A 22,402-nucleotide genomic window follows, 5' to 3' on the forward strand; every position below is an offset into this window, starting at 1 on the left:
TAGAGGTAGAGCACCCACATTATAGAGGTAGAGCACCCACATTATAGAGGTAGAGCACCCACATTATAGAGGTAGAGCACCCACATTATAGAGGTGTCCTTCATTTATTGAAGAAACTCCTTTTTGTTCAGTCGAAGAAGCTGCTCACGCTAAACAGGGATTGCAAGGCTGGTAGCCACACTCCCAGTGACCTCTCCTTCTGTTCTTGTTTAGGGACAAGTGTCTCAGAAGGCTCTTTGCTCTCAACTTCTTCTTTTGGAAGCACCACTAGAAACTGCCCTCAGCCACCGTCATGCTTCTAGCATGTCACCCAGACCAGAGTGTCCCTAGAAGGGACTGTTGGTCAGGGATATGCACCCTCTTATTCTATAAGACCCAACAGACTTCTCTGAAACACAGTCACAGATCTTGAAAATAAAGGGGACTGATTGAAATCGATATTTTACAATGTGAAATACTTCCCAGACAATTGAATGCCAGCACGCCATTGATTATAACTGGTCCACAACTGTGGTTCAACATGTCAGCTAAAATTAACTTACTTTCTTTAAAAAACAGGATAACCTCTACTCTCACATTGGTAGTTAATAAACAAAAAATAAACTTCAAGTTTCTTGAAAGAATGGATAGCAATGCGAGAAGGGTATTAGAAACACGTCTATAAATTCACCCCAAGGGATCGCTTTCAGGTGCCCGTTTGCTTAAGTTGAATGTGAGGCTGCGAAACCATATAGGAGCCAGTGGAGAAACCACTGGGGGTGGGGGGCGGTCAGGGGAGAGTGTCTGTGATGGGATGTGCCAGGGGAGAGTGTCTGTGATGGGGTGTGCCAGGGGAGAGTGTCTGTGATGGGGTGTGCCAGAGTGTCAGAAGACAGTACCTGGCTATTTGGTCTTGAAGGTCAGCCTGGGGGCTCCTGTTCTTATGCTACTGCCTTGCACACCACTGGGGAGGAGGAGCTATTGCCCTCGGGTTCTCATTAAATTAAATAGAGTTTCATTAATAAAATTGTAGCTTTAATCTTTAAGAAGCAGGGTTCCAGCTGGGTGGTGGTGACGCACACCTTTAATCCCAGCACTTAGGAGGCAGAGGCAGGCGGATTTCTGAGTTCGAGGTCAGCCTGGTCTACAGAGTGAGTTCCAGGACAGCCAGGGCTACACAGAGAAACCTTGTCTCAAAAAACCAAAACACATAATAATAATAATAATAATAATAATAATAATAATAATAATAATGATAATAAGCAGGGCCCCTGGTATCTGCATCTATGATCTGAAGGCACCTACCACTCTGTGCTTTTACGAGTAAAAGAAAAAAATTTTTCTGAATGAGAAAAAAGGGAAGTCAGGCCCAGAAATCATTGTGGTTCTTTTGGAGATATATGTTCTCTTCTCTCTCCTCTATCTCTCTGTCTCTCTGTCTCTGTCTCTGTCTCTGTCTCTGTCTCTCTCTCTCTCTCTCTCTCTTTCAGAGAGAGGATGTATGCTATGTGAAGAAAGTGAATCTGACTATTATTATTATTATTATTATTATTATTTCAAATGCCTCGAGAGCCTACAATACTTTCCTTCAGCAGATAGACTCTGACAGTTAAGCAAACACCATGTGAAGCCATCTAGTTTCTGATGGCAGGCGCATTTGCATAAACACTCCTAAATGTCTGCCATACGCATTTCTCTATACACTCACAGGGTGACTGCGATGCTGCCCTGCGGATCTGTGAGCTGTGCAGTGGTTTAGGAGGGCAGGATTTCAGCCTGCTACCACCCAAGGCAAACAGCTTTGGCACACCACATTACTGAAGCTTCTTAATTTCTTGGCAAGACTTAAGTGAAATCTAGGATGCTCCACACAGTCATCTTAGCACTAATAGGTTTTTAAAGACTGATGCACTTAGCATTTACACGAAATGGGCTTTTCAAAACCAGAGCAGTTACTTACAAGGCATTAATCGTATGAGCAGCCTCCCTCTGACAAACGGAGTTCTTGTCTTCCAGTGTCATCTCTGGATATTTACACATCAGGAGCTGAAATAAAGGAAAACCACATGCAACTTAAACATCCCTTTCAGCAATGAAAGGGCACAAAGGTACCCCATGCCTTCTCTGTTTGAGGCCTTTGCAGTAGGCAGCAGGGCACTTTGAGAGAAAGCTCACAGTGCTGTTTTTCTCTCTTTGTTAATTAATACTCTGTGTGGCCGCTTCTGTGGGAGGATCCCTCAGGTGGCTCCTGTCTGCCTCCAGGTTAACCTTGCCTCCCCACTCCTTTCTCTCGGTTTCCCTCCTCACTCCTTCCATTGCCCACCTCCAACAGGCCTTCCCTCAGCTCTAGGAGTACCCAGCTCTCAGCCTTTAGTAGACTATGCTAACCCTCCCCATGACAAGATGGGCACCAGGCAAATAGGGTAATTAGCTAAGGTACAACATTCAAGGGGGTGATATAGCTATATCTCGGCAAGCAGAAGAGGTACTTACTTAATGCATGCTCTCATTTGTAAAACCAAAAATAATGCGCAAACCTATGAAGAATAGCATCCCAAATGTTTACAGACAGGATCCAACCCTGACCCAGCAACTACAACTCACTTGCTTCTAGCCAATCTTGCCTTGTTGGAGTTTGTCTTTAAGGTTTTATATTTTGCTATCAGGGTTTGCTGATGTTAATTATGAAATATTGCAGGGCTAGAGAGACGCCTCAGCAGTTCAGAGCACTGACTTACGTACTTTTCAGTACCCACATAGTTATTCACACAGGTCGGTAACTCCAGTTCTGGAGGATCTGACACCATCTTCAGGCCTCCTTTTAAGCAGTTTTCCTGGCTAACCCCTCCCAGTGTTAAGATGGCCTCTATGGCTCTGGCCACCAAAGCCTTCCCCCTCTCCTGTTCTTTTTGTCTTTTGTTTATAATGTTCAGTCTTCTTTGTTCTTGTTATCATTTTCATTTTTTGCTACTTTTCCTTGGCTACTGAATTCTGACTCCCGCAGTCAAACTTCAGAAGAACAGACCACCATGCTTGCCCCTTTCTTGTCTCCCCAGGGTTGTCAGCACTGTGCATCATGAGCACACCTCACTGTTATCTTTGCTTCCTTTAGATTTAGATCTTGGTCTACTGGTGAAAAGATGGCACCTGTTACAAGGCGGGTTGTCTGGAGGTTCCTCTTAGAGCTATTCCTAACCCAGGGAACATGCCTGAGAGATTAGAATAGCAAAAGTCGGAGAGGTCCATGAAAGGTAAAAGCCTTAGAGAGGACAGTTTGCATCTCACGCCTGCTCGAGGTGGGTCCTCGGTCTCATCAAGCTCTCTGATGTGAAGGAAAACAAAGAAATGCCTAACCAATTAAAGATGAAGCCTTGTCACAAAGGAGGGAGTAAGAACAGCCTGATGAAATGCCCAGATTTCCATATTAGCTGTACATTTTTGGCCTAACAGAGATGGACTTCAAAGTGTTCAGGTAAGATCTGTCAGCCTCAGAGCCACTGGATAGATAATGGTTTTAGGTAGAAAATTAGAGCCCTGACTTTCCATGTCTGGTGGCATCAGGGAACCAGGGTTGCTGTGGTCTTCTTTGTAAACAGGTTTCCCTGGTATTCCTCTTGGCTCCATTAAACCTGCCCGCCTTGCTGACTGACTCTTACTGCCTCTCAGCCCTACAGCATGGCCTAGGCTCACAGACTGACTGTGTGCAAGGCCCTTCAACACTCTCACTGCCAGTACCTGAAGCTGTTCTTCCATGTAAGGGGCTTTTAAAATGTCTGCAGCCGATGGTCTCAATGAAGGACTCTTGTTCAACATGCTGTAATGTTCAAACAGAAAATGGGTTTTCAAATGAACAAAAACCTAAGTTCCTTGCAAACACAGTAACAGAATTTCAAATGGTTTCTGCTTCAGACTTGCTTCCGTACCATTCCATGATGGTGTTCAGTTCTCGTGGATATCTGTCAGGGAGTGAAGGTGTGCGACCTTCAACAATATTCAAAACCACAGACAAGAAACTGGAGCCAGCAAACGCATGATCCATGCAACACATCTCATATAAAATACATGCCAGTGACCTGCAGACAAAAAGCAAAACATTTAAGTAAAGAACAAATGTCCCATTTAAAATTTGCCCATCAGGAAAAGCCTCAGAGACATTAGGGCATTAGCCACAATGCACCAACATCTCTTTGAGGTTGTACGTATTTATAAGAAAAACAAAACAAACAAACAAACAAACAAAAACCTGAACTCAAAAGAAAGATGACAGACAGACAGGGACACACATACACACACTAAATGCATGAACACACACATGCATGCAGGCACAAAACACACAAGTCCAAGATCTATCAAAGTATGACGCACAGAAAGAAATATGCATATTACATTTTCCAAAGGAAAAAAAATAAAGAATCCAATAGCAAGATGTCTGTACAGGGTGAAGAATCTGAAATCTGATTAATGTAGCTGGGTATTTTAAAATGAGCTTTTATGAAAGAAAAACAAAATGATGTTACATGTTACCTTCCTAAAGTAATGATTTTTGTTTGTTTTTTGTTTTTGTGTTTTTCGAGACAGGATTTCTCTGTGTAGCCCTGGATGTTCTGGAACTCACTCTGTAGACCAGGCTGGCCTCGAACTCAGAAATCTGCCCGCCTCTGCCTCCCAAGTGCTGGGATTAAAGGCGGCAGAATGAATTTTTAACTTATTAGCCTGACCTACCCTCTGCTGTGTACTGCGTATGCTGAAAGGGAAGCTGGCATTATTTATTAGTTGTTTGACTAGACTCCATTTGCAAGTAGAGTGGCAGAGAAACTATTTGTAACTCACATTCAAATGTATAATTCTCCTTGGGGCTCATGAAACAGGGATCAAACCAGAGAGCAGCCCAGTGCTGGGGTGCATTAGCCATGCTAAGTGATGCCTTTGAGCTGGCAGGAACCCGATCCTAATGCTCCCACAGTATGCAGAAAATGAAACTGAAAGTCTTCCCTGAGCTCAGTATTAAAAAAAAAAAAAAAAAAAAAAAAGGCTTTTTAAAAAATCTCATGGGTATTGTGAATTATGTAACAGCCAGATTTCCCTTTTCATGGTGATTGCTTAAAAGATGAAAATCACGAGTTTATAACGGACTATTTAAAAGCTATATGCTATATAACTTTTAACACAATGCTTAGAAAGGAGAGACTATATATAAAGAAACACACGATCATAGAATTTGTTCTGTGGTTTCTTATGGAAGTGCATGCATAAGAGAATTCTGAATATGTACACTGAAAATTTTTCTGATCCAATAAGCATTTAATAACACCAAAGCTGGGCTGGTTACAAAGCACTTTCATGCCTGTTACAACACAAAAGGAGCTCAAACCTCCCAGTGACACTGAGCCAATATGTATTTCTCTTTCAACTCGTAGACAAGGAAATTGGCTGGGAGAAGCTAAATGACTTGATCAAGGTCACACAGTAGCAAATGGGAGAACTGACTCTTGAATGAAAACGTTTTTCTTCCAAGCACTCTATTATTTCAATTAGGAAAAAAAAAAAAGACAGTGTTAGGAGTGCTTACACAGAACTAATAGGGCCCTAAGGTCAACATGAAGCTCAAAGGTTGTATCCATCTATAAGAGTATTAAATGGTATCTTATATAGGAATTTTAATATACTGAGATTTTAGCATGGAAGAAAAATAAAAACAGAGTGTTCCTCACAAGCGGGAAAGCACTAAACATGTTCTGGAAGCGTGATCCCAGGCAGAAACAAGCAACACTAGGATTGGCAAATAGCATCACATAGAATACTGTGTGGATATGTATAAATGAACGTTCTTGCTACGCAAGAACACTGATAATAGCTTGTTGGGTCTAAACATGGTGTGCAATCAAGTTTATGTCAAGAATAAGGCAAAAAACAGAAGAGAACCAGACATGTAATGTGTTTCTAGTTTGTGTCAGTGAACTAAGAAGTTATAATGATATTTTTACTAGACAGTAATAAGGATGCACATTGTATTTTCTTGAGTCATCACTGAAGGATAATATAGAGCAAGCCAGGAGAAAGAAAATTCAACTACAAAATTGTAAACTAAAAGGAAAGAAAGAGATAATAATAAAAATGGAACAAATGAAACACAGAGGGCATAAACAAGTGAAATGCAGGAGGAATGAGTCAGCAGGTTCTGACTGGTGGCCCACAGAGGCCCACACATGTGCAATAGTTGCTTCCGCATTTGCTAAGCCTGAAGCCGGCCTGATGGCCTGGAGACAAATGATGACAGAACAACCAATCAGATGGTGCCAACTACGTGGAGCTAGCAGTTATGGACCAATGGGGCATGGGTAGAGGGTATAAAGGCACTCCTCCATTCTGCAATAAACTGAACACCTTGCAGTCGATGGCCATGCTTAACTGTGACCCTTGCTTTTCCTCTATCTGTTTGACTTCCTTAAGGGTGGACAGTGATACCCAAAGACATGAGGAGTTGGCCAAATTCATATGTGGCTCCTGGTCACAACAGTTCTTTAATTATTTCCTCTCATTGTCCCAAAAGATTCAAACTCTAAACCTGAGTAGGGTCAAAGTCTTAAACTTTGATGCTTCCTTTGTTACCAAGGTTTGGGAGAACATCCAAAGGCACCTCGATCCCTCTTGGATCACCACATCTGGAATTTTGGGAGGGATTGTGCTATTAATAATTATTCTTCTCAAGTGCCTTATACAGCATGTGTCACAGCAATGCTATATCAACAAGACCACACTGAGAGTACTTATAGCCCTTGAATGCCCTGAAAAGAGACTATCTACAACAATGGTGCAAGCTTGGTTGGCAGAAATGCAGAGGGCCACTAATTAGGCTCCCCTACCACCCAGGCAGGCTTTCCAGAGTGGCTCTCCTTTCAGAGCTGGTAGGCAATGAAGGGTAAGGCCCTAGCTGCTAGGTCAACTCAAGATAGGCAAGGCTCCTTCTGCTGGTCACCCCCTTAGGTAGGGTCAACAAGATCAGAGCACAGAACTCTGGCTCCCACTGAGTTGCCACTTTCTAAAAGAAAAAGGTGGGTATGTAGGTGGATATGTATGCATGTTCTGACTGGCAGCCTAAAGTGGCTCACACATGTGCAATAGTTGCTTCCATGTTTACTAACCCTGAAACCTGCCTGGTGCCTGGAGACAGATGATGAAAGAGAGTATAACCAGAACAACCAATCAGATGGTACCAACTACATGGAGCTAGAAGTTATGGAGCAATGCAGCATAGGCGGAGGGTATAAAGGCACTCCCCAGTTCAGCTATCAACCAGTCTGCTTCTGCTTCTCACTGGGCTCCCAGAGACGTGTGTCCTTGATTCTGAGCCTTCCTACCCCCTCTCCCCAAGGACAGTCTTTTGGGGCTAAGGATTATGGCAATAGTAAAATAGTTAAATTTTAAAAAGCTTGTCAGACTGGATTTAATTAAAAAAAAAAAAAAGAAGCAACAACAACAACAACAAAAAACCCTACTGCACTCCAAATAACAGAGCTATAGCATGCTGAGCTGCTGAGATGTCTTAGCAGGAGAAGGTTGCTGGCAAGCCTGCTGGCAGGAGTGTAATTGTAGTGACCATGGTAGAAGGTAAGCAGCTCCACATGCCCATCATGGACTGCCAACTCTCCACAAATAAATCAAAGTTCAAAAGACAAAGCTATGTCATGCAAACACTTACCAAAAGACTGCTAGTAGGTCTACTCGAATAGGGGAACACAGGCTTTGAGGGAGGACTCACTACTAAGTTCAAGATGATGTATTAATAAAGAAAGAAAGCTATCAGAAGCATATGATAACTTTAAATGTGCATGTATCAAGTGTATGTGTGTAAAGTACGTCATCCCTCTAGCTAACAGAACACAGAAACATCAAAGTCAGAAGGAAGTGATAAAACAAACACAAACACCAAGCTGACAAATTGCTATAGTGACAACATTCATTTTGTTTTCAAGAACTTAGGAATCATTTATCAAAACTAACAATACATGGGGTCATAGACAAGTTTCAATGAGTTCAAGAATCAAGACCTTGAGAGCATATGCTCTAGCTACAGAGCAAGTAAGCTAGACATGAAAACAGAAAAAGGGGGATAGGAGAAGGGGGTAGGAAATCTCCCACTACTTAAGAATTAAATATACATCTAAAAAGTCCTTAAACAGTAAAGCTGTATTGAATGAAATTAATGAATCAAAAGCACTAGATACATAAAGAAATAGAGGTTTAAGTCTATGATCAAGCTTGATAATTAAGAAACATTTTCAACAGCAGGGGGGAAAAGACAATAATTTACTAAATACACCTAAATAGACATGTGGTCAAACGTTGTCAATTTTTTTTTTTTTTTTTTTTGGAGACAGGACTTCTCTGTGTAGTATTGGATGACTTGAAACTCACTGTGTAGATCAGGCTGGTCTTGAACTCACAGTCACCTGCCTCTGCTTCTCAAGTACTGGGATTAAAGGAATATGCCACCACTGCTGGGGGCCAAACTGTCCTCTAAATATTTATGTTTGTACGCATAAACTAATGCTGTCTGGATCTTAGCTTCTCTCTACAGTGGACATGAGTTAATGCTGAGGCTCATAAGTGACCAAAGTGTAACTCTTAAATACTCAGTCCTAAATGGCTTAGCTACGTCAACCACATATCCAGGCTCAGGAACTGTCACAGCAGAGAGAGAGAAGAAGGTAAGAGCTTGAGGACTGGGGAGGGAGCTGTGAAATGCTGTCTTCTGGACATGGCCTGGCCATTGCCCACACAGATTCACTAAAGCTATGGTTACATGTACAGCAAGATGACCAGTCAGCATTCCAACACACAGTGATGATTAGAATACAGTGGGTTACCAAAAGGGCGGGCATTGGCATTGTGTAGGGTACCTGAGGAAAGTTAGAGAGGGAAGTCGGAGGCAGATGTAAGCAAAGTACATGCACGCATGCACATGCGTGCATACACACATACACACACACACACACACACACACACACACACACACACCACAAATAGAATGTTATGATATATTTAAAAGGCTCATATTAAGAAGAGATTTTATTTCAAGAATATGGTATTGATCTAGCATTTAAATAGTCAATTAATAAAATTTGCCTCATTATAGGAAACAAAAGATCAACTGTAACACCCCCTTACCAGATGGGGAAGGAGCATTTTATTCACGGTGGTCAAATGCATCTGCAGTTTTATAAAGAAGAAAGCACAGCATGATGGGAACAGGAGGGAATTTCCTTAGTCTTGTTTTTAGAGCTTTAAAATATATAGTCACAAAATAAACTTATTGGTGAAATACTGAAATTTTACAATTTCCTACTGAGATTGAGATCAAGATAAGAATCAATATACCATATCTATACTACAGGAAATGAATGTGTTACCTAGGGCAATAAGGCTAGAAAAAATAACTTAAAAATCAGCTAGGAACATTAACCCATCATTCATCATGTCAAAATGACTGCTTACATAAAAAGCTCAAAAGACTCTAAAGCCTTTGGAAGTACGTGGACTTAGCAAGCCTGCTAGATACAACGGCCGTTCTTATCTCTAAGTCTGCAACAGGAGCATCTTAAAATGAAATTAATTGTGCCACTTACACTAACATAACAAATGTCAAATATCTATAAATAAACCTAAGATGTGTGCCAGATCCTCCAGTGTTGGCCACAATATAGTGCTTCAGGAAATTAATGAAGAGCAAAGAACAAGAGAGGCAGAGGGGAAGAGGGATCGAGTTCCCCTGGAAGGTTCAGTTAAGAGGAAGGTGCTGCTGTCTCCTAAAATGACTTACAGACATCTGCAGTAGTGGCTAGACTCTTACTTGGCTTTTCTTCTTGTGTAGGAAGTGTCAAGATGACTCTAACTTTAAATGGAAGGGCTACAAAAAACAGTTTAGCTTAACAATGTATTCCTTGTAAGAGTGTGGTATTGAAAAAGATGAAAGAACGATTCTGATGGGACAGAAAAGAATACAGACATGCAAATTCTAGTGCTTGATTAAGGCAAAGGTTAAGGTAAACTACACTTCATATGGGGAAAGAGACAGAGACAGAGAGAGACAGAGACAGAGAGAGGGAGGAGAGAGATCTGTTAGACATCAGAGAAATGCAAACAAGCACTCCTGGGTAGTAATTCTGCATGCTCCTAGAATGGCTAAAAACCAACAAAACCAAATCAGTACTTGTTACGCTACAAATAAAAGATTTTAAGAAAAAGTTAGAAAGACAGAGGTCAAAAGAACAAAGCCAGGCACATCCCACCTCTCTAAGGGGTCAGAGGCTGTGTGGGAACAACAGTCTCTCATCTTATCAATGTTCTATTCCTGTGAAGAGACACCATTATCAAGGAAAACATTTCATTGGTGCTGACTTACACCTCAGAGGTTTAGTTCATTGTCATGGTGGGAAGCATGGCTGCATGCAGGCAGACATGGTGCTGGAAGAGTAGTTGAGAATTCTACATCCAGATCTACAGGCAGCAGGCAGGGAGAGACACTGGGCCTGGCTTGAGCATTGAACCCCCAAAGCCAGCCCCCCGTGACACACTTCCTCCAACAAAAGTACATGAAATAGATAGGTGCTAGCGGAAGGAAAAACGAGACAATGAACAAGCTTCTGCGACACTTGGAGTCAAAGATGGCTTCATTTTCCAGTCACATATTTTAAAATCTATCACCTAGATCCATTGTTTATTCTGATAGCTGTAATTGCATATACCTATGCTTTTATTTTCTCCAACTTCTAACTTAATATTGTTATGTGAAAATTATTATATCACCTCCTAACTTCTATCCTTTTGAAGGTAGAAAGCACCGGTATTGGAAAGCAGAAGTAGANACACACACACACACACACACACACACACACACACACACACACACACAGAGAGACAGAGAGACAGAGAGAGAGACAGAGAGATTTAGAAGTTTGTGCCTTGCATTCCTTTCTTTCCCTAAAATACCCCCCAAGTTTGAAGAGTTAAACAAATCTGTCCTCAAGGGATCACACTGTACACACTGAAGAGGAAGGTGGGGATCGGGTACATGTGAGACATATTCCACCCTAAATCCCCCTGCTTGCCATCTGCCCAAGTTGCTACACCTATGGGAGGGTTTCTGAAGCATGGCCTGTTAATGAATTGCAAATGAAATGCCAACCCCCTGTTTCTGTGCAGCTAAATTTACCTCTTTAAAGATCTGCCAGACCTTCCAGCAGAAACCTGCCCCAGCAGTGCTGGAAAATCGTATTATCTGTTCGGTAATATTTTCATTTGATGTGATTGAGAGGCATTCTGATGTTTTCAGTAAACACACACACACACACACACACACACACACACACACACACACATACACACAACTCCAGGAGATCAATGGCTGCTGAGAGGAAGAAACAATCTACTCCAACAATTAACCTGCTTCTACATTAACCAATTCCAAATAAGAGCAACATTAAATAGGCTTAGTGGGTTTTACACACACACACACAAACACAAACAATAATAATTATAAAAGAAGAGATCAAGCCAGGCAGTGGTGGCACATGCCTTTAATCCCCGCACTCGGGAGGCAGGAAGGATGGAAATGATGTAATAAAGTGCTCATGGATAAAATTCTCAAAAAGAAAATCAAAATTTAGAAAGTATACATAATGACCACAGTTAATGGTATGAAGAAATACAAAGTTAATACAAGCTCAGTGGATTTACCTTTGGTGCATATCAACCTAAACACCGTTTTTACTTAGAATTGAATATTAGCAGAGAGAGAGAGAGAGAGAGAGAGAGAGAGAGAGAGAGAGAGAGAGAGAGAGAGAGAAGCAGAGACATAAGCCAAATTGGCAGGGGCTCCTGTGCCAGTGACTGGCAGCCCCCTAGCCTTCCCCTTCTGAGTTGCAGCTGAAGAAAATGCTGGTACAAAAGGCCCGTTTCACTTGCCCTTAACCAGAGCAGTTCCTATATAGGTTAGCCATCAGGCTGTTGGGTTTGGGATGCCTTACAGGGGAGTGGGCACAGGTATAATTATTGCTCTCCAATGAGGGTACATCCTTTGGCCAGGCAGAGATGGGTGCTATCCCTCTATGTTTTAGTACACCTGTAGCTAAGCTTGCCTTTTGAGTCTACTAAACCTAGGTCCATTATTAAGAATAAACTGGACTCCATCAATGTGATTCCCACCACCATTCTCCCCATTTAAAACACCCAACAAACACAAGGCCCCAGATCTGAGAGCAGCCGAGCTGACTCTCACAAAAGAAAGAAGAGCAACAGTAAGATATTGCTTCATTTCTACTTAACTCCAGCTCCATCGTTCAAAAAGCACTGTCCTTTCTCATCTGAAATATATGTGCTAACTATTCATTGTTTAGATTGGCTTGAAGAACTGGTTGAGGAACACAAGTCATATTTATATTTCTACTGTGAAGAAAACGTTCTTTAGCAAACACTACACACACCAGCTGCATTCAAAGCATTGTCCTTGGTGGCCCTTATTATTGTAACTTTCCAAATAAGTGTTCATCAACTTTTAGAACCAAGTCATCCTTTGAGAACAACTTCCTATACTTGAAGGCTATAAATAATAAAATCCAGGAAGATCTAATAGATTACAGAAGGAAGGTAGGATGCATATGGGCAAGTGTTAACAGACGAAACCGTAATCAGTATTAGACTAATTCTTTTTAAGCATCATAAATATGGCATCTTCCACTATTAACACTCAAGCAAAGCATCTATAAATTATTCATATGTACTCACAGTCCCCAGAAAACATTCCTCAGGACATAGATGTCACCCACTCTGAGGTACAGATGGGTTCTCAGCCTCACGCAATCTAATTTTCCTGAGTGTCTCCCTGAGATCACTTGCCACACTTCTCTATCTGCCACTATAATTAATAGTTCTCCGATATCCGTTCCACTTTAGGTTTGGCAGCTGAAATTTCATTACCAGATAAGCCTGTTTTGATTTAGATACAAGCAAAGTAATTACTAAATTCATAATAAAGTGGTTATTTGGGGTCAAGATGATGATACATTCTCAGCTCATACTTGCTGAGTAGTTTATAATCACAGTAGGGGCGCTGGTCTAAAGCTGGGATAGATTTTGCATGTGTCAGGTACTTTTGTAGCTGCAAAACACCACAGGAACACTGCTTGATAGTCTTATAATTTCTCATGTAATATAAGGAGCAATTTGTAAACAAGTGGACTGGGCACAGAAGGAGTGAAGAAGTGGCTTTGTCTCCCCTGGGGTCCCCCTGCCTCAGTGACCTAGGAGCCATCCTCCTGAGCTGGCAAACAGGTGCAGATGCACTGTAAAGGAGTCAGGCATATGGCCAGAGAGCAGTCCTGGAACTTACACGACAGCTTCCTGAACTCATATGCCCTTAATCAAATGGCACATTGAAGTAACTTTAGACAACATAATCCTAAATCATAGAGACATTATATATTTTAATCTATTTTTATAATCCATAATATTTTTTAGATTAAGTATGAAGAAAAGTAGGTAGGTAGGTAGGTAGGCAGGCAGGCAGGCAGGCAGGCAGTTAATAGCCGCCATTGCAAAGCCCAGGACTGCTACAGTTCAGCTGGAGAAGGATCAGCAAAGGAGCAAGGTTCTTCACAAGGACTTCACAGGAGTGAGAGGCAAGTGTTTCTTCTTTATCTCTAGGTGACTGCACAGAGCTGGGGTGGGGGTGGGGCTGGGAGTGAGTGCTCAGTTAAACAATGTAAAGAAAGTTGTTCCTGGTGGCATGCCTTTGTCCTCTTTTCTTTCTGCTTTGTATTCCAGTTTTCTTTTAACTTTGGTGTGCACATGGGAAAGGATGAGAGAAAGTGATAGGTGAACTGGATTGGACCTCTGGGACAAGGGATCCTGGCGAGAACAAGAGTCAGCAGAGAATCTCAGAACAATCACAGAGCTGAAATGAGGGATATGATTTCTGTGCGAGGTCAGAGCTAGAACAAGTCTTGACAGTGTCTCTGCCATGGGAGGCTCCAAAGTCAACAGAGAATTAACAGCTCTTACAAGTACCCTAAGCCAATGGCTCTGTGGTGACTCAGTTTCCCCTGACCACACAAAAGGTCATTTTCTACCTCTCATCTTTAAAAACCAATGGACATGCTTCTACATTGCTTGTCTTTGAAGGCTCAGAACTACTTAACATTGATTTGCATATAATTATTTACTTAATTAACAAGCTCTCAACTAGATTGTCCTTCAACTCTTGAATGCTGAAAATTATGTAAGGTCCTTTCAAAGTACAGCAGCATTCCCTGGGTAAGGCCTGCTGCTTACAGCAGGACAGACTAGGGCTTTTTCCCACGTAGCTCTTCCTGGATACAAGAGCACTATGGAAGTGAAAAAAATCGCAGATGCCTCCATCACCTCAAACCCAGGAAGTAGTAAATGTAGGCTACCCCAAAACCCAGTATCTTAGTAAAATTCTTTCAAAATGCAGAAAAGCAGCATATTCCCCACAGAGCTGGGAGTTAACCTTAATATAAAATAAAGCACGGTCTTTAGGATTACAAATGCTTTATTTAATAGGCTAGCTGAAGCACATCAAAATTTAATGTCTTGGCCACATTAAGAACTTTCCCCTGTGGTTCAGGAACGACAGAATCTCAACCAGCCAACTCATCTATGAACAGAGAGAATCTCTGAAATGTATTTCACAGAGTATAACAAGCTGCATGTACTCTTGCCCCTCTGGCCGCAGAACAACTCCAATGCCAAAAGGGACAGAGTGGATGGAGTGAGCAGATGAACTCCAACACAGAACAGACAGACCTCTCAGACAGCGGAACTCACTGGGGCCAGCACCACCTACTCACCAGATGTCAGACTTGGCATCATAGCCTTGGTGTTTCAGGGCCTCGGGACTCATATAATGGGGGGTTCCGGTTAGAGTTGTAGCCAGCTCACATGAACCCATTAGCAGCCGAGAAACTCCAAAATCCCCTGGGAATTGTGGTTAATTGGTGTAAATATTTTAAGCAACAAAAACATCACTAGAAATTAACAAAAACTGATGTAACTTCATCATCTATCATACAGTGCTGTGTACCATTTTAAAGGGAAAGGCAAGGGACGTTTCAAATTACATAATGGTGGTCAATAGCTTAAAGCATATGTGCTTTAGAGGAGAAAGAAGTCTTGATAAGGAAAGTGAATTATCTAACCTCAGAGTCTTTATTTCTGGGATTATAGAAACTTAGGCCACTGAAGTCTGGTAATCACCAACAGAGGTTTTGGAAGAACTGGATGTGAAGACATGAAAATTCTCCTACAAGGAGAAGAGTTTGATCTCATTTTATAACAAAGGGAACTTTTTTAAAAATTTAAACTATTCATGCTATATGTATAGAAATTTGAATCCTCTGGCTTCTCCAAATTAGTCACGTACCTGTATTCTCTATTTCCCCGTGAATATCCTATGCGATGCACAGACAACTATTTGAGCTCAAGTTTAGTTCTAAAGAGTTAAATATTAATGAAGCCATTATAGCACCATTTAAATTATGTATGGCCTCTACTTATTGATAAAGTAAGTGAGGGGCCTGGAGAGATGGCTTAGTAGTCAAGAGCCCTCACTGGCTGCTCTTCCAGAGGACCCAGATTCAATCCACAGCACCCACAATTCACAAGCAAGCTGTAACACCAGGTCTAGGGCATCTGATGCTCCCTCCAATCTCCTTGGATACTGAGTGCATGTGGTACACAAACGTACATAAGCATAATGCCCATACACATAAAAATCATAAAAAACTTTTAACATGAGGGACCTACATCTTATAAAGTGCCTGGTAAAGCCCAGGACTGCAAAGTGTGCCTGTTAAATCAGCCAGTCAAGTAGCAAGTGTTTCATACTTCCAATCTATAACAGATAACTACAAACAAAATAACCAGGATTTGTTGGTCTCATCTAAGTAAGAACAAATATTTGCAAAGGCTAAAGAAGCCAGGGCTGGGCTACTTCCATGCTAGCTTGAACTGCACACTTCTGCTTGCTGCAGAAGCACTGAAGAGAAACTTGCTTGGAGCTGCAGAACAGACATTTAAAACATCTTACCGATTTTGAGTAGATTATTTTTCAGAAATATATTCTTTGATTTCAAGTCTCGATGAAGTATCCTCCTGCAAAAGGAAAAAACAAAACAAAAAAAGATGATAATGTGTCATGTAAAATAGAAAACTAAATCCAATTAAAAGTCAAAGATGTGGTTATATATGGAAGGATATGTGCGTGTGTGTGTGTGTGTGTGTGTGTGTGTGTGTGTGTGTGTGTCCTTTCACATATCCAGCTTACACTGCTTAAAGGCTGCAAAGCCATGGGCATTTCTTCTTTCCCCAAGGACAGAAGAGTTCATAAGTGGAGGTTTTAGAGAGAATGGAACACTCGGCTTTGCTTTATAAATCTGCTTCAAAAAGTCAGAGCATGTGGAGTATTTAGTTTGGCTGGTTTGCTCTATGGCTGTTGGAATAAGGTAAGATAAGGTCTTTTAACTCAGGTTGGTCCGGAGCTCTCTGTGTAGCCAAGGCTGTACAGTTTGTAGCATGGTTTACATAGCACTACATCTGGTAACCATTCCCTCAGTTGATGGGCAAGGTATCACAAAAAATTACACTGTCTTATTACCAAAGTGTTTGCACTTTGTAAAGGCAACAACACTGATGATGCTAATCTGTAAATACTTATTGGCTCTTGCTATATGACAGAGGTATGGGAAACGTCCATTAAGACTTCTATTTCTGAATTTGAGAGAACCAGACAACATGAAAATGTTTTCCTATAGGGAGCCCCAAAATGCTAAACAAAGTTCACAAGTAGGCACTCAAGAGCTGAGCCCATGATTCAGCAAGTCCCTGGGGGGCGGTCATCTGAAAAGAAACTGAGAATCTGAGTAGACAACAGGTTCTGACTCCTCGATGCCTTTGGGAAAGTCTCAGAAAGCTGTGGACTGGCTATACATGGTCACAGCAGAAGGCAAAGTCTGTGTATCAGGGACAGATGGTGCTGGTACGCATCCTTAAGTCTAGCACGTGTGTTTCATACAGACAGTGAAGGGATGGCCCAGGAAACTTGTCTTTGCTAGTTCAGAAAGGAAGCTTATCACTTGAAAGAAAGACAATACTCACTCAGAGTAGGGATTCAGATATGCAATAGCTGTGTGATCACAGACACCCTGAGCCAAGAGAATGAAACTTTCTGTTCAATTGTTATCACCCTCTGGCAGAAGCAAAGGTAAGCTAAGAATCAGCAGAGAATGTGCAATGATATCAGAATGTTTCAGACAACCAAGTAAGATACAGACTCTAAGTACATATTAAATGCTTAACATCACAAAGGGTACAAGAGAAAACTTGAAGTAGAAATACCAAAGAGGGGATGTTGTCAAAGGAGATTGCCAAACAGAATTTCTAAGAGAAAATGCAAGCACTGAAATTAGAAACTCAGAATTAAAACATGTCTTAAGTTAACCCCACTGAACACATTGTTACAGATCCACATCTAATCCTCCATTATTATACTAGCTCTATTCACCATGGCTCAAGTATGGAGGCAAACAAGATGTCCTTCAGTAAATAAACAGTAAATTCTACTGGCACATCTGGGCAATGGGTGGGGGTAGTGGTTCATTCGGTACTAACAAGAAATGAGCTATCAAGCCAGGAAAGGACAGGGTAGAAATGAGATACCTACTGCAATGCAGAAGAAGCCAGCCTGAGAAGCCTCGTGCAATTCCTCAAGGTTGCATAATGCAGTGTGCAAATGCTGTAGAGAGACTCCGTCCAGTGCAGCGGTCTACAAGTTGTGCAGGGAGCTCCCAGGATGCAGTTTCTGGGTCAACAGCCATGTTGGGTGGGCTTTTGAGTGATGACGCTGCCTTTTAGTCACCCATGATCTTATTAGTAGCCTTAGCAAACTCACTGGCTCACTAACTCTTACTAGTACCCCAACTGGGACAAACCTTGGTTCATATCTCCCCAAGAAAAGTCACACAACAAAAGCTTGTAGAAGATATTTCACTGTTCTTATGCTGGGTACGTGGATGTGGGGGAGAGACTGACTGTATACTTTCTGGACCTCGACTACTGTCTTAAGAAGGGGAAAGCATGGTAGTGCTTCAGCCATCCTGACAACTGCAGGAGAACAAGCCTGAATACCTCGGCCAGAGGCAGGAAGAACTTGAACCCCAGAGGACACTGCTGAGTCGGCTCAGTTAACCAACTCCTAACCTGTCCTCCTGGAAAGCAAACGAAAGAATCCTTTCTATTGATTGAGATACTTCTGTTACTTGCAAATAAAGGAATCTTCAGGCAGGCTTCTTCATGCTGGCCCTATTGATTCCAAGGAGGCAGGGCAGAGTCAGATCTCTTAGAGTTGTAAGCAGGCAAGGAGTCAGAAAGTCTAAGGGGTTGGCGTTGTGATAATCATCTAGGGGCGTGGGGGGCATGCCAGAGGACATTAGGATAAATAAAAGCACCTACAAGAAAGTTATCTAGCAATAACTGGACTGGTAGGCAATGAGTTACAAATGGTAATATATCATTATTCCTCATATACAAAGTCAAAATATGTAAGTTAGCACTATGTGTGTTTCTAGACTAAGACACAGCATATGCTGGGACACAGATTCCAACATGTCTCCAGTGGGCTGTCTCTGTGTTGATGGAGCACGAAGTTTAAGGTAACAGGACAGCTGTCAAGCTATGGGGGAAAATGTAAAATTGTGATTTACTGACCTCGTAGTTACAGTAAGCAAAATGGATCCTGTAATAAAAAGTCTTAGCATATAGTGGGCTAACAATAGCAATCCCTCTAAAACTATATTTTTAAAATCCGGGAAATAACAAGGTAACAAACAGCAGACTGTTCAATTTTTTTTCGCTAGAAATCTCAAAGTATCTCTAATAGTTCTCCATCCACTAACCGCCACATATTATCTACAGAAGTGGAACACTCCACTCCTTTCTGGACCATGACACTCAAGTGTTGGGTAAACATTTAGCAACAGCTTGTTTGTAGCCAAATTTATGTTAGGGTTCCTATCTCCATCTCCCCATCTCCCCACTTCCCTGCCCCCCCCATCCCCTAGCCTCCAGATCATCTCCTGGGGTGAAGAACAGTCTATAAAGGCAGAAAGCCAGTATAAAGCTAGATTGCAGAGAAGGCACAATTTATCCTTTACCTCCCCTTAAGCCCTAGGTAGATCGTCTCTGACACCTTAGCCCCTCCCTTCAGGACTTTCACTTGGCAGGGTCTCACTGTGCACTGTGAACTCTTCTTCTCAGAGGCCCCACCCACCCACTGACTCCTTCATGATGCTCAGCTTGAAAAGGCCCAGTTCCTTTCTCGGCCATTCGACCCCATCCTGAGCTCCAAGGCCTCCTTGATTATGAGCCTTGTGTTGGAGTCAAGAGGTTCAGGTTAAGTCCTTCTAAGCTCCCTGCTATAGCCGACACATCAGAAGTCTGCTTGACTTGGTGTGGAAATGCACTGACCAGAACTGACGACAGGACATCCTCAAGAAGAGGACATGGGGGTTGGGAGGAGCTCAAACGATACTGGACACCACAGTCAGCTCAGCATTTCCATCTTCCAAAGTCCTGAAGGTCACCTCCTGCCTCAGTCAAATATACTATGTGATTCCAAAGCGGGTGCCCTCCCCAGGATATGAATTCTCTATGCCACATTTTAGACACTCATCTAGATACCTTACCACGTTTCTGCAAGCTGGCTGAGAAATGTAGCTAGGTGGTGACAAAGCCACCTTCAGGAAATGTGTGGGTAGCTAGGTGATAACAAAGCTACCTTAGGGAACGTGCACCAGCCTGTCTCTCCCACTGTGGGGAAGCACTAACATCAATGACATTTCAAGACCCCCAAGTCTGAGCACTCTGTGAGGGGCTGCTCCATTTTCCCTTGAGAAACAGGGGCTAGCCAATAAGCTTCACACCCCAACAGGAAGAAGTTGTGTACATCGCTCTGAGACAGCTGAGTGAGCTGTGAATGTTCCCAGGCTTCAACAGTCTCAGTTACGTACCTGCCATATGCTGCAGCCTCCAAGGATTCCACAGCTAACAACAACCTAAGTTAAAGCACAGTACATGAACCTTCCTCCCAAAGGAGAGAGCCCATTCTTCCTTTCACCTGTCCCCTGCCCATCTTACTTTCTCTACCATCGTCTTTGTCGTCTCTAGAATACTGGATTTCTCAGGGTTCTCCACACAAACAAAACTGAGAACTGACTGATGCACTGAAGACCTGTCACCTGCATCAGTAGGCTAGAGGCCCGGGAAAGCTAGGGGTGTGAGCCTGTACCTGAGGCCTGGGCCCCAGGGAAGCCAGCATGTGAACCCCTGTCCACGGTCAGAATCCGGAAAGGGGGGCACATTCCTCCTTCCTTCAGTGGGTGGCACAATACCCACTCACGATGGGAAGGAACCTATTTTACTACTTCGAGGGCCAAATCTTTCACACACAGATTCTCATAGACTTACCCAGAAGCAGCATTTTACACTGGGTGTCCCGCTGCTCATTCCAGTGGTCATAAAATTAACCAACATTTGCATTGAGGCATTGGCTATGAAGGTAGCAAGTCTAACCTCTCACGTGCATGTGTGCTTCCAATGTAATCCTCCAAATTAACATGTAGACAATCTCTGTACTTTTCAAAATACACCAACAGATAAAACAGAACACAGGGGAAGCATAAGCAATGTCCATAGATCCATTCTAATTGGTGATAGCTGGAAAAATTTCAAAGCAGAGAAAAATACTGTGTGTATGTGCTGTGTTCTTGCACCTAAATAGTCAAGTAGTTTCTGCCTTGCAATGAATACTTTTTTGGGGAGGTGAGGGCATCTCCACCCCTCTGTCACTGCTCTGTCCATGTGACTTGCTGTGGCCATTGGACATGAGCGGACAGGGTAGTAGCCACTGTGTCTGAGGAGCACTGAATGGCCCTCTAACTCCCCCCTCAGTCAGGAGCAAAGTCTTGGCAGGAGCTGATCCTCAGGCTTGGTAGCAGGATGAACAGAGGCATAGAGTAGACTTGCAGGATCTCCCACATCCCTCAGCTACCGACATGGAAGGTACGGAACCCAAGCATCCTGAGCACCTTTACAGAAATAAGCTTGAGCATCACAGACTCAGGCAACTGCTGCTCAACTATGAATAGTCAGTATTCTGGCTTCTAACATCACAAGTTTTAGTTGCTTACATAACATGCTTTTAAAACTTCCTTTGGGGTTTTACCCATTTTTAAAACAGACAAGTTTATTTTCTAAAGGAAATGTGTCTTGGGCCTGTAATTAACTAAATGTTGAAAACCGATAAAAGAGCCTATTATATATTAATGAAGTGGAAAAATGACACAGCATTGCCTCATTTAAGAGCCAGTCTGAAGACAGGTGCTAGGGTACTTGCCTACAGTCCCCACTTGGGGAACGGAGGCTTGAGGCCAGGACTTCCTACACAGGGAACTCTGTCTCTAACAAAGGAAAGTTACTCCAAGGGCTAAGAACACAGCTGAGTACTTGTCTAGCGAGACCCTGCGCTCAGTTCACTAGAACAGCCAAACAAACTAACAAAACAAAATCCTCTGAGACTGCATTAAGGTGGAGCTATTTGTCTTTCCTATTCAAACCAAAAGTTCCAAAACTATAAAATAATTCAATAGGAAACTCATAAATAATGTTAAAAATAAGAGTTACATGTAGTCAGGAATTTATGAACAATTTCCAGAAAACTGCACAAAATGTAATCTAAGACCTAAAGTGTGGGTGGAAGAGAACTGCCTCTGAGTCCCTCCACGGGCTTCCCCCGCCCCCCCCCCCCCGCCATCCTTTCCTGACACACTGGTTTCAGCCCCCCCCATCCTTTCCTGACACACTGGTTTCTGACTCCTGAGCTCCTCTCCCATCAGAGTGACTTTCTAATTGCTGTTGTGCTAAGACACCATGACCAAGACAACTAGTATAAAAGGAAGCATTTGATTGGGAATCACAGTTCCAGATGACTAGAGTCCATGACCATCATAATGGGGAGCAGGCTAGCAGGCAGGTGAGCATGGTGTTGGACCTGTAACTGACAGCTCACACCTCAAAATACAATCATAAGGCAGAGAGTTAACTGAGAGTGGCATGAGCTTTTGAAACTTCAGAGCATACTCCCAGTGACATACTTCCTCCAAGAAGGTCACGGTTCCTAATCCTTCCCAAACAGTTCCACCAACTGGGGACCAAGCATTTAAATATATGAGCTTATCAGGAGCCTTCTCATTCAAACCACCACAGCTTCTAAGCAAACTATGCCCCAATCTGGGTTTCAGTACTTTAATACAATCCAAACAAATGAAAGCCCCTGTGCTTCCCCAAGACTCAC

At 42.5% G+C, this 22,402-nt stretch overlaps 1 protein-coding gene across 1 annotated transcript in view; it reads right to left on the reverse strand.

Annotated features, from left to right (window-relative positions):
* Positions 1-22,402, reverse strand: part of Nek11 (NIMA related kinase 11) — a 181,319-nt gene that overhangs the window by 135,300 nt on the left and 23,617 nt on the right. Inside the window, 5 exon segments of the mRNA XM_021207830.1 lie at positions 1,940-2,025; positions 3,715-3,793; positions 3,903-4,052; positions 14,847-14,973; positions 16,085-16,149. Of these exon segments, the coding sequence (XP_021063489.1) occupies positions 1,940-2,025; positions 3,715-3,793; positions 3,903-4,052; positions 14,847-14,973; positions 16,085-16,149 (507 nt within the window).

Source organism: Mus pahari, chromosome 10, assembly GCF_900095145.1.
Source record: "Mus pahari chromosome 10, PAHARI_EIJ_v1.1, whole genome shotgun sequence".
Lineage (NCBI taxonomy): Eukaryota > Metazoa > Chordata > Mammalia > Rodentia > Muridae > Mus > Mus pahari.